This window comes from Haliotis rubra, unplaced genomic scaffold (genome assembly GCF_003918875.1).
Source record: "Haliotis rubra isolate DU_JTF1 unplaced genomic scaffold, ASM391887v1 Scf430, whole genome shotgun sequence".
Taxonomy (NCBI): Eukaryota; Metazoa; Mollusca; class Gastropoda; order Lepetellida; family Haliotidae; genus Haliotis; species Haliotis rubra.
Genome location: NW_025767114.1, coordinates 207737 through 219022, shown reverse-complemented (window position 1 = coordinate 219022; position 11286 = coordinate 207737). Strand labels below are relative to the sequence as shown.

At 40.3% G+C, this 11286-nt stretch overlaps 1 protein-coding gene across 3 annotated transcripts; it reads left to right on the top strand.

Annotated features, from left to right (window-relative positions):
* The first annotated feature begins 384 nt into the window (after positions 1–384).
* On the top strand, positions 385–7730 carry LOC124289048 (probable 28S ribosomal protein S25, mitochondrial). 3 transcript variants are annotated; one of them, XM_046725641.1, is made up of 5 exons: positions 385–417; positions 898–1056; positions 2265–2371; positions 4232–4319; positions 6515–7730. In XM_046725641.1, exons 2-5 carry the CDS (start codon positions 920–922, stop codon positions 6699–6701), a joined length of 519 nt encoding a protein of 172 aa, XP_046581597.1. In that variant the 5' UTR covers positions 385–417; positions 898–919; the 3' UTR covers positions 6702–7730. The 3 variants fall into 3 exon arrangements, with proteins under 3 accessions (XP_046581597.1, XP_046581596.1, XP_046581595.1); XM_046725640.1 differs by lacking the exon at positions 385–417 and adding an exon at positions 420–514; XM_046725639.1 differs by lacking the exon at positions 385–417 and adding an exon at positions 429–526.
* The last annotated feature ends 3556 nt before the right edge of the window (positions 7731–11286 follow it).

Sequence of the window (11286 nt, the reverse complement as noted above, 5' to 3'; positions counted from 1 at the left end):
TTTCAGCCATATTGGTATTTGTGTAAAATATTCACCTATTTTGTATCATGTCAATATAAAAAAAATCACATTTAATGAACTGCACTGAGCATGTCTTATTCAAATGGAGTACTATCACGTGGAATGATAGGAGGATTGATAGTTTAGTAAATTGGGATTATTTGAGAAAATTTCACAGTTATTATGTAGCTATATATCATGGGAAGCATACGAATGAAACACCGGATCGTTGTAACGACATTAATATCTTGCAAAGCAATTACATTTCATTGAAATCATGCGTATTATAAATATGCTGCTTGAAGTAATACGTCTGTATCAATTACGCTATTTGCAAATCATTTCGTATATTCTAAAAGTGTCGCAAAACATTAAACTGAGTTACGGCACAAGTTGACTTCCGGTTTTCCAAGCATGGTATGAAACTATATCTCACGAAATTAGGTGTCTGTTACCTTGGACTGGTCGCCGTGTAATGACACCCTGGGTTGCTGAGCATATACCTTATTTCATGGTTGTTTATCACGTAACGTGTTGATTAGATATGGTTATATTAAATGAAATCGTCAAGTTTCAGAACACTTACTTTTAATTGTTGTCAATAAAAAAAATGCTGTTGAACTTGAGATATGACTACATGTTCAATAGTGGGTAAGACTTCGTATCCCCCCCAAATATTAACTACGAGGAAAAAGATATATGTATATTCAGGTAATATGAATGTGACTAGAAGCCATGAAATACTGGGTAGGGTCAAATTAGGGTTAGGTTAGAGCCTTGCATAATGAAATTTAGGAGCGATATGGATGGAAATCTTTCCAAAGACGGAAGAAATAAGTTGTAATTTCTGTGTTATTTTATGATGTTATAATTCACAAATCCTGGATGAATTTTCAGCTCTGAACAAACAACACAAGCCATGCCGTTTATGAAAGGAGCTGCGCCTGTTCGGCGAACACTGCAGTATCTTCAGCGTGGGCAGCTTGTGTTCAAAGACACAGTGCAGATTATGACGGTTAATTACAACACAGGACAGAAAGCAAGCAAAGGCGCATAGTAAGGAGGGAGTATTAGACCTGTATACATCCACTTTTTCTTGTTGTATTAATACTCGTGAAGATCCGGGTTAGAATTGGTCTTCAGCAACCGATGCTTGTTGTAGGAGACTAACAGGATTGGGTGGTCAGGCTCGCTGACTTGGCTGACACATGTCATCAGTGTGTAATCATATCCCAATTGTGTAGATCGATGCTCATGTTGTTGATCACTGTATTGTCTGGTCCAGACTGGAATATTTACATTATTGCTGGAATATTGCTGAGTGTGGCGTTAAACAACAAACCATCCAACGACCAACTGACTTTGGACAGTAAATGTGTCTGGTGTATTGAAGAAAGGGTACGCTGGACAGATGAACATGAATACTTTGAGTCTCTGAAGTGTAATTATGATTTCTAATTCAGTGTTGTTGCAGTAATACCATTAAATGAAGTGTTGACATCTTTTCAGGTGCAGCATACTTTCAAATTATCACATATATATCAAGTTATCCATAGTTTAAGCAAAGATATGTCAATGTTAAACCATATGAAAAAATAGACCATCCTTAATTGTCCAGTATCTAAATTTTATTATGATTACTACCATGGGTCCGCGTGCAACAGTTTCGGAAGTGCCATAACTGACTGTCTCGCTAACTTTGCACAGGATGTCAAGTGCTACCTATATTGGTGCTTGTCTCAATCATGACAATAGATGATATTTGATTTGTCACTATAGCATGATGCTGAAAAGAGACGTCACTGGATATTCAAGGATACTGGGATGCAACCAGAACATCACACTGTCTTCAAGAATCCATTTAGTTTCAAGTTATGCCTTGCCTGTTATGATCATCTTGTGTGATCAAATCTTTGAAGGGCATTTAGAAGTGGAATCTTGTGTGATGTTAGAAAACCTGATAAGTAGGGAGTTTTTGAACTGTGGTTGGACCTGATAGACCAACTGGAAATCTTAATCTCTCAATGGTAGTCAAAGAAATCATTGGACATAATTATTCTCTGAAATGAATTTATTGTAGCTATTTAAGTGTCTTTTAATGTCTGATACAGGGAAGCCAGAGGATATTTTCCTCTGAAATTGTTTGTTGACATTTCCAACTATATATCCAGGTGACCTGTTGGGCACTATTCCAAGTAATGGAAACTGGGAGAATTTTCAGATGTATTTTGTTTGTATATTAAAGACTGTAGTTTTTTTCACAGTGACTTCGTGTTCTGGCATCTTGCCCAGATCCAGTACAAGAACCCTTCTGTCCAGATACAGACATTCAAGAACATGACACCATCACCCTTCCTGCAGTTCTATCTCAGTAAGTGACGTCTCCTGATGTGTGGCATGGAACTTGTATTGCTCACCGTTAGTACAGGCATATACAGTGACTTTGTATGTGCATTTGTGTTATCTTATCAAGCTGAGAGATTTATAGTTGTAATTGTTTATATTTATCTATATCCTCCCACATCAAGCTGTGAAGAGTTACCTCCCTTGGTCACTTTAGAAACCTTTGCAAATCCGTGGATTGGATTGGTTTGGTTGGTGTTTAACGCCACACTCAGCATTAATCCAGCTATATGGCGGCAGTCTGTAAATAATCGGTCTAGACCAGACAACCCAATGTTCAACAGCGTGAACATCAATCTACACAAATTGGGATTCAATGCCATGTGTCAGTCAAGTCAGCGAAAACTGACCACCTGATCCAGTCGGCCACCTCCTACGACAAGCATCGGTTGCTGAAGACCAATTCTAACCCGGATCTTCACGGGTAGCAAATCCATGGAAACATACTTTGGGCACTTATGTCTCTAGGCTTGTCGGGAGGCGGTGGGGTAGCCTAATGGTTAAAGCGTTGGCTCGTCACGCCGAAGACCTGGGTTCGAATCCCCACATGGGCACAATGTGTGAAGCCCATTTCTGGTGTCCCCCGCCGTGATGTTGCTGGAATATTGCTAAAAGCGGCGTAAAACCAAACTCAGTCAGTCTAGGCTTGTCAGCACCATATCCGCGTTTATGGATTTCAAGTTGTAGACAAACACTTAAAGCCTGCATCACTACATGCTTTTCTTCCCACATTAAGCTAATATGCCATGATGTAACTGGAACACAGTTCAATGCTCTGTTAACCCCAACTCACTGTGTTTTATCCATCAAGTATGGTAGAGGGTTTGTGGTTAACAATAAGTTAGTCTCCTGTCAGTCACCTACAGACCACAAAGTAGGAATACTCTGGCGTTACATTATTACCCTATGTAAACTGCTATGTAAATACTTATCTGCATTACTATCCAACTACCACTTGTGAAAACTGGACAACTGTTTTTGACCAACCAAGAGAATATTGTAACATGTTATATTTAGGATTACACATTCTCAGTAAAGTACTGATTCTAGCACTTTTGTTGGGTTGAGTCCCATCAGGGATTCGAACACACACCCTCAGAGCGAGCACACAATGTCAGGTATCTAACCCACTCGGCCACCATGGCTATCACAAAAATATGGAAGTCCGACAACTGGTAGTCTAGATCACAGACTTTGTCTACCCCTCTGATAAGTGTAAATTGGCATGGTGCCGACAGCTATGAATACTTAATGCCATTTAGAAAGTGGTCAAATGTAAAACATGTTATATTTGGGATTTCAGTTTCTCGGTAAAGTACAAAATCTAGTATTATGGAGGGGGACACCAGAAATAGGCTTCACACGTGTGGGGAATCAAACCCGTGTCTTTGGCGTGAAGGGCGAATGCCTTAACCGCTGGGCTACCCCACCGTCCCTTTTATCTAGAAACATCTTTTAGTGAGTGAGTGAGTTTTACTCCTCACTCAGCAATATTCCAGCTATATGGCGGCGGTCTGTAAATAATCAAGTCTGGACCAGACAATCCAGTGATCGACAGAATGAGAATCGATCTGCACAATTGGGAACCGATGACATATGTCAACCAAGCCAGCGAGCCCGACCACCCGATCCCATTAGTCTCCTCTTACAACAAGCATGGGTTACTGAAGGCTCATTCTAACCCAGACCTTCATGGGTAGAAACATCTTTCGAAACCATGTAACCATGTAACTTTTCTTAATAGTATCTCTTTGAGCTGAGCGTTTGTGCCATTAAGTGATGTGTTTTTTCACAATACAGGTTCACTAAATGATGCTGGATGTTTCAGATGGTGGGAGGAAGGTACTGGTCGACATAGACAGTCAAGATAAGGATGACATTCATGATCATGTCAAACACATTCTCTGCAAATCATCGTAAAGAGTTGCTCTATTTTCTTTCTACTGACAATCAACTATGAGAATAATTTATATAAGTTGACTTTTGGGAATTTATCGTTAGCTCACCTGACTGAGAGCCATGTGAGCTTAAGTTGTGGGCTGTTATTTGTTGACTGCTGTAAATATCTTGATGAAATTAATTCACTACAGGGGGTGAAACTATATGTACTTGTTCCATTAGTGATGTCAGCCCAGTATAGTGAGTGAGTGAATTTAGTTTTATGCCGCACTCAGCAATAGTCCAACTATATGGCGGCGATCTGTAAATAATTGAGTCTGGACCAAACAATCCAGTGATTAACAGCATAAGCATTGATCTACGCAAATGGGACATGATGACATGTGTCATCCAAGTCAGTGAGCTTGTTAATCGCCTCTTATGACAAACATCATTCTCTTCCCACAGAGGTTACTTGTCATATCTTCCTACGAACCTCTGTTCTAATACGGCCCCATTTGCCGGTTCTCGTAAAAACCTCTGGCGGCAAAAAATCGCAACACGAATTATCTCCCTTTCTGTCAAATCAGAATGCGTGTAACATTGACTTAGATCCAACTTGATTAAAACAAGCAAATGTGGGGCCACAAATATCCCTCCTCTGCTGGGGACTTGTGTTGATGTGACACACAAGACATTAATGGCTAGCTTGTCCGTTGACAACGAGGGCGATGGAGACGCCATTGATCCGCCATTACGTGACTGAGTTCTGTCTAGAAGAAACGTTTGTGCATTGCCCAGGAGAAGAGGTTCTATTTCTCCCTAAGCATACAGAAAATCTGAGGCCTTGCCAATGATCACTTTTGAAACAACGTCGCTGATTGCACAACTAAATCTGATTGCAACCAATCACGAATCCTGAACACTCGTACCATGAAAGGGCCGTATTAGAAGATAGGTTCGTAGGAAGATGTGACAAGTAACCTCTGTGGGAAGAGAATGGACAAACAAGGGTTGATGAAGATCAATTCTGACCAGGATCTTCACCGGTCAGCCCAGTATAGAGTTTAGGGGTTATCACACCATACCAGGAACCAGTACTAACAAACATATAAACAAACATATTGGCTTTGTGGCTTATTACCCCATGAATATGTTTCCTTTTAATCTTTAGCCAAATTTGAAAACAATTTCCAATGGCTGAAGGGATGGTGTAAATCCAGCTAGGGTCCATGCAGGTAGCAAGAGTACTGTAAATCCCCATTGTCCGAAGTATGGTGATCAGCCTTCAGGTGTTGGCGATCTGTAGACCGTTTTTTATATTTTTTTGCCCAAATAGTCATATAATTCTTAAGTTAAATGCTAGTATTAATATCTCAGATTACGATAATCTATTTTTTTTATTGTCCTTTGTCGACAGATTTTATACTCTAATATTATCCCCATATTGTTAACATGTTGCCTGTTTTAGTCACAATATGGCTGAAATATTGCTGATGTGACAATAAATTGTAACTCACTCAATATTACACCCAGACACCAGACCTCACAAACAAGCTGGGTGTACGGGTTAGTGCTGCGTTAAACAAAAACAAACAAAAACAAAATGTGTATAGAGTAATTAAATATTTATCCTTAAAATTGATTGCAACTAACTGTAGCATTTATTTCATTATCAATCAAATTTTCCATAAACCGACAAAATACACCATGCCTACTAATGGACTGGTGTTTTTAGATTGGTTGGTAATAGAATAGGTGAACCTTGAGTTGCATTACTGTGCTGAACAATTTCGTAATGCTGTCTACTTTATTTCATGAATGATGAAAGAACAGTTGGTGAAGTTATCATTGTTGAAGTATTTTTTATAAAAATAACTTTAATAGTTTTTGCTGTAATTGAAATATACATGAGAAAGCATTTGCACACTTTTTGTGATTTCGCTATATGGATTGACATGATAAACTCAGTTTAAGGTGTGTGGGGTAGCCTAGTGTTAAAGCATTCGATCGTCATGCCGAAGACCCGTGTTCAGTTTCCAGATACAATGCATGAAGGCCATTTCTGGTGTCGGCTGTGATATATATTGGAATATTGCTAGAACTTGTAGTAGAAGTGGCATAAATCCATACTCACTCACTCACGATGTTTTACATTAACATCTCCTTAAATGCTAACAAATATTCTTAATTCTTAATCAAATGTGTCTTATGCGTGTCCCTCTTATTCCAGGGACACCCTGAGAGCTGAAGCTCTGGCTAAAGCAAAGACGTCCAACCCGGCCAACTTCGGCATGAGTTCCTCAAGGCAGTGTATATGTGAGATACCCGGACAGGTACCCTGCCCTGGATGGGTACCGCTGAAGAAAGAACTGAGAGGAAAGTACAAGTTCCAGAAGAAGGATGTGGAAGAATCATAACAGTAGTAGTTAATGTATGCGTAATGTATGCGTAATGTATGCGTGTGTATGGAAGATGTCATCATGGACAGAGAGGTACAGACAATTAACGACCAGAAGATGGATATGGAATATAGGAAGGACAGAAAGATACAGAGAATTAACGACCAGAAGATGGATATGGAATATAGGAAGGACAGAAAGATACAGAGAATTAACGACCAGAAGATGGATATGGAATATAGGAAGGACAGAAAGATACAGAGAATTAACGACCAGAAGATGGATATGGAATATAGGAAGGAGGGCTGTAATAGTGGTTTGACACCAGACCAGGGTTTGCTCCTATGGTCCCAATCTGCAAAGACCATTTCTGGAATAGTGCCTGTATATTGACAACAGCTGCAAAAACCTGCTTCATTAATATTAAATGAATATTAAAGTAAGATGATTTAAGACATGTCATTTTCAGGCTGTGCCAAATTGTTTGTGACTTCTAGCTGAAACACTGTGAATCGGTGTGAGAAACCTATAGTCAGGGGTTCAATCCTCACTCCTACTTGTGGGGTAGCCTAATGGTTAAAGCGTCCACTCATCAAACTGAAGACCCGGGTTCGATTCCCCACATGGGTACAATGTGTGAAGCCCATTTCTGGTGTCCCCCACCGCGATATTGCTGGAATGTGGCTCGTAGGTTTCACTGAAGTGGCAAACTTCAACATTCTGGGCATTTCCCCATATCAACTGATAACTGAAATACTTTTCAAAGCAGTGCTAATCTCAACTCACTTATTGTAAATTGTTTCTGTTTAGGATTTTAAACACAGTATGCATTCTAATCTAATGCAGCAGACTGTGTGGCAGAGCATCGATAATAGTTCCAAAGTACAACAAATATTGTTGTGTAGTAGAGTTGGTGGTGTCCATCTTTGAGTGCTAGTCCTAAGGTGTGCCAATGTTCAATGTTAAGGTGACAGATGTGTGCAGAGAGTAAATTTGTATTACACAGCCATTTCTTTGTAGTGTAATAAACTTATATCGTCATTGACATACAGACATGTTGTTTTATTTTTACAAAATATTTATTGCAAGAGAAACTTATTTGACACTCTGTGGTTAGATACACTATGAAATGCGTTGTAAGGTAAAAGGCTTATGACGGCCATGAGTGCAGTAAACAGTTTCTCACACACTCTAAACTCCATTGCATGTATTGTTCTCGGATCACAGTACTACATTGTTACGTAAACCAACCGTGATTACTGATATTATGCTAAAGACCAGTGAAGATCCGGGGTAGAATAGGTCTTCAGCAACCCATGCTTGCCACAAAAGGTGACTATGCTTGTCGTAAGAGGCGACTAACGGGATCGGACTTGGTTGACACATGTCAGCGGGTCCCAATTACGCAGATCGATGCTCATGCTGTCGATCACTGGATTGTCTGATCCAGACTCGATTATTTACAGACCACCACCATGTAGCTGGAATATTGCTGAGTGTGGTGTAAAACTAAACTCACTCACTCACGATATTATGCTAACTACCCATACTTAGTGTGACCTCTGACAAAAATGTTTCCACCATATCTGATATCTGATTTATCAAGGCAATGGTAATGAATGCAAACTTCATAACATCAGAGAACATTCAACAATGCCAAAGTTTTGACACAAACTTGGGTGAATTTTGCTGATGCATGAGTAACATCGGGAGAGTAATTGTCACAATCTGACCTTAGGTCATCATCATGTATTAGCCAATCATGGACCTAGAATGGGATGTAATCTGCAATTGGTTTCTCTTCCACTGGAGTGTACAACAATATGTTCACATTTTTAGATGTGCTATCCCTAAGGCCCTCAGGGGCTAGATGGAGGGTAGCCCATTGGTTAAAGCATTTCATGCTGAAAACCTGGGTTCAGTACCCACATAGGTACAGTATGTAACGCCCATTTCTGGTGTCCCGGCCATGATGCCATTGGTGGACAGTTGCTACTCACTAACCCACTGATGGCCTCATGACATTGATGCATTGGATGTTCTTTGGCATAAAAAGGTATAATTTTCCCCACTTATTGAACAATCAGTCTATGTATTGGATGATCACAAGCTGTGACTATGCTGATTGTGTGTGTTCAAACGTGGATAAGTTGATAGTTGCTCATTCTGTTAACCACTAGTTTACCATGCCCTGACTTGATTCCAACTGATTTCACTGTAAATGCCTATATTTCCCCCCACACTGATGATTCCAGGATACACCAGGTATCCTGTTTTAGACATTCTCTCACTCACTAATAGATCCCATGGTAATCTGAATACAAATTTGTGAAAGGTATCTACTCTTTGTAAACTTTGTATACTCATTATAGCAGTGTATAAATATAGCCTGGGTTCAGTTCCCACATGGGTACAGTATGTAAGGCCCATTTCTGGTATATTTCTGTGAAGGACGGTCTACTAAATAAGTAAGGCCCTCCGGGGAAATATTTGAAGAAAATATACTTAACTAGGTTTGAACTTTGTCTTAGCAATCATGTTCTTTCTCGTTTTCGTTTCAATATGTTTTTTTTTTTTATTGTTTTAGTTTTGGGGGCTGGCTGTGTTTGTTCAGGACTGGTCACCTTCTCGACAGCCAATCCTTGGACAGGCCACATTTCAGAACTATTTTATACACTAATTATAGTCATTTGGCTGCACTGGGAGCCCAGCAACCTTTACTTGTACTGAATGGATGGGACGATCAAGTTCAATGACATCCCCAAAAGCACATATAAATTGTTTTTGTTGTTTTGTTTTGTTGTTTGACGCCACACTCAGCAATATTACAACTATTATGATGGCAGTTTGTAAATAATCGAGTCTGGACCAGACAATCCAGTGATCAACACCCTAAGCAATTGGTATACGACCTGTGGCAACCAAGTCAGCGAGCCTGACCACCCGATCCCGTTAGTCACCTCTTACGACAAGCATGGGTTGCTGAAGATCAATTCTAACCCGGATCTTCACGGTGTCACACACATGTACCCACACCACGTGTAACAGGTCTAATGAGATACGTTGACGTCATTCATCTATCATATAGGTACTAATGACCTCATATCTCAGAGAACATAGGCCATAAGCTGGCTAGCTATTCTCGAAACGTTCGTAGCCCTACGAACTTCTTAAGCCCATTCTTAACACATTGGCTACGATCAAAGTTAAGAATTCTTAGGGCTAAGAACGTTTCGAGAATAAGGGCCCTAGTCCGCAATTATCATCATAAAATCAAAATGGATGCCAAAGTCAAAGGATCATGTTTTTCAATCGTGGCCACCAAGAGAAGTTTTATGTACGTGTTGATAACCTATCATTGCAAAAATATACACGGGTGCTCAATAGTGGTGGTCCGATTAATTGAAATAATCGAAGATTGGTCGCAGTGACTAAACGACCAAGCAATCGATCATGTTTTCTCATAATCGAACACAAACAATTCTGGAACACTTTTTTGCATTAACAATATTTTTCACAAGGTTGGTTTTGTCTGTTACATTTCATGAGAAGTACAAGCTCGTTCCAAGCCATGATTGAAACACTTAAAGGCCCCAAGAAATTTATGTTCCTAACACATTGATTTTCATTAACCCATGCTTATCGTAAGAGGCGACTAACGGGATCGGGTGGTCAGGCTCGCTGGCTTGGTTGCCACATGTCATCGGTTCCCACTTGCGCAGAACGATGCTCATGCTGTTGATCACTGGATTGTCTGGTCCAGACTCGATTATTTACAGACCACCGCCATATGGCTGGAATATTGCTGAGTGCGGCGTAAAACTAAGATCACTCACTCACGCGCTCAGTGCCGCTGCACTGAATGACTCCGCGATCAGCTGATCGGTGCTAGCTGTCTTCGCTGGGTAGGTCAGTCGATGCTCAAAAAAATGCTTTTGGTGTAATGCACATGTTTGCATTGCCATTTGTGTAGACTAACGCCTAGTCTCTGAATATATATAATTTTGATAGAAATAAACAATTTGTTTTAAATTGAAAAGGAACCCCAGTGGGAAGGAAGATTCAGAGGCTGAGGGAATCTAGGATAGGCAGCTTCATCTAGGGCAGGGAGGGCTGGGCAGGAGGGAAAATAATCTCATTCAGGGACTGTGAGTCATACTATTTATTCTGTTGTGTGACGAGATGTTGGACAGAAAACTTTGTGAAGCCATAGTTTACGAGGGATATTTTTACTGCAGTGACCATGTCAAATTTCTGTCACTGTAGTGAAAATATGACTTTTCTCAAACTCAGAAATCTCAGTCTTTCACACTTCAAAACCAAATATCATTACAGGGGCATCAGCCTGGCGGCATTAATGACGTCATTTAGATATCATTGTGACGTAGTGTCGGAATGACGTCACACTAAATCACGTCATAGCTGAAGATTCTTGATGTCAAATAACAAGACGGTGTCATCTGGATCCCCAGTCGCCCTTGAGGCGATGGTTGTCACAAGACGCGTCCAAATGGAGCGGTGGTCAGGCTCGGAGACCTGAGATTGTGGACCATCGTACCCAGACATGCTACTGTATTTTCAAGGTGCCCATGTAAGCGGGAGT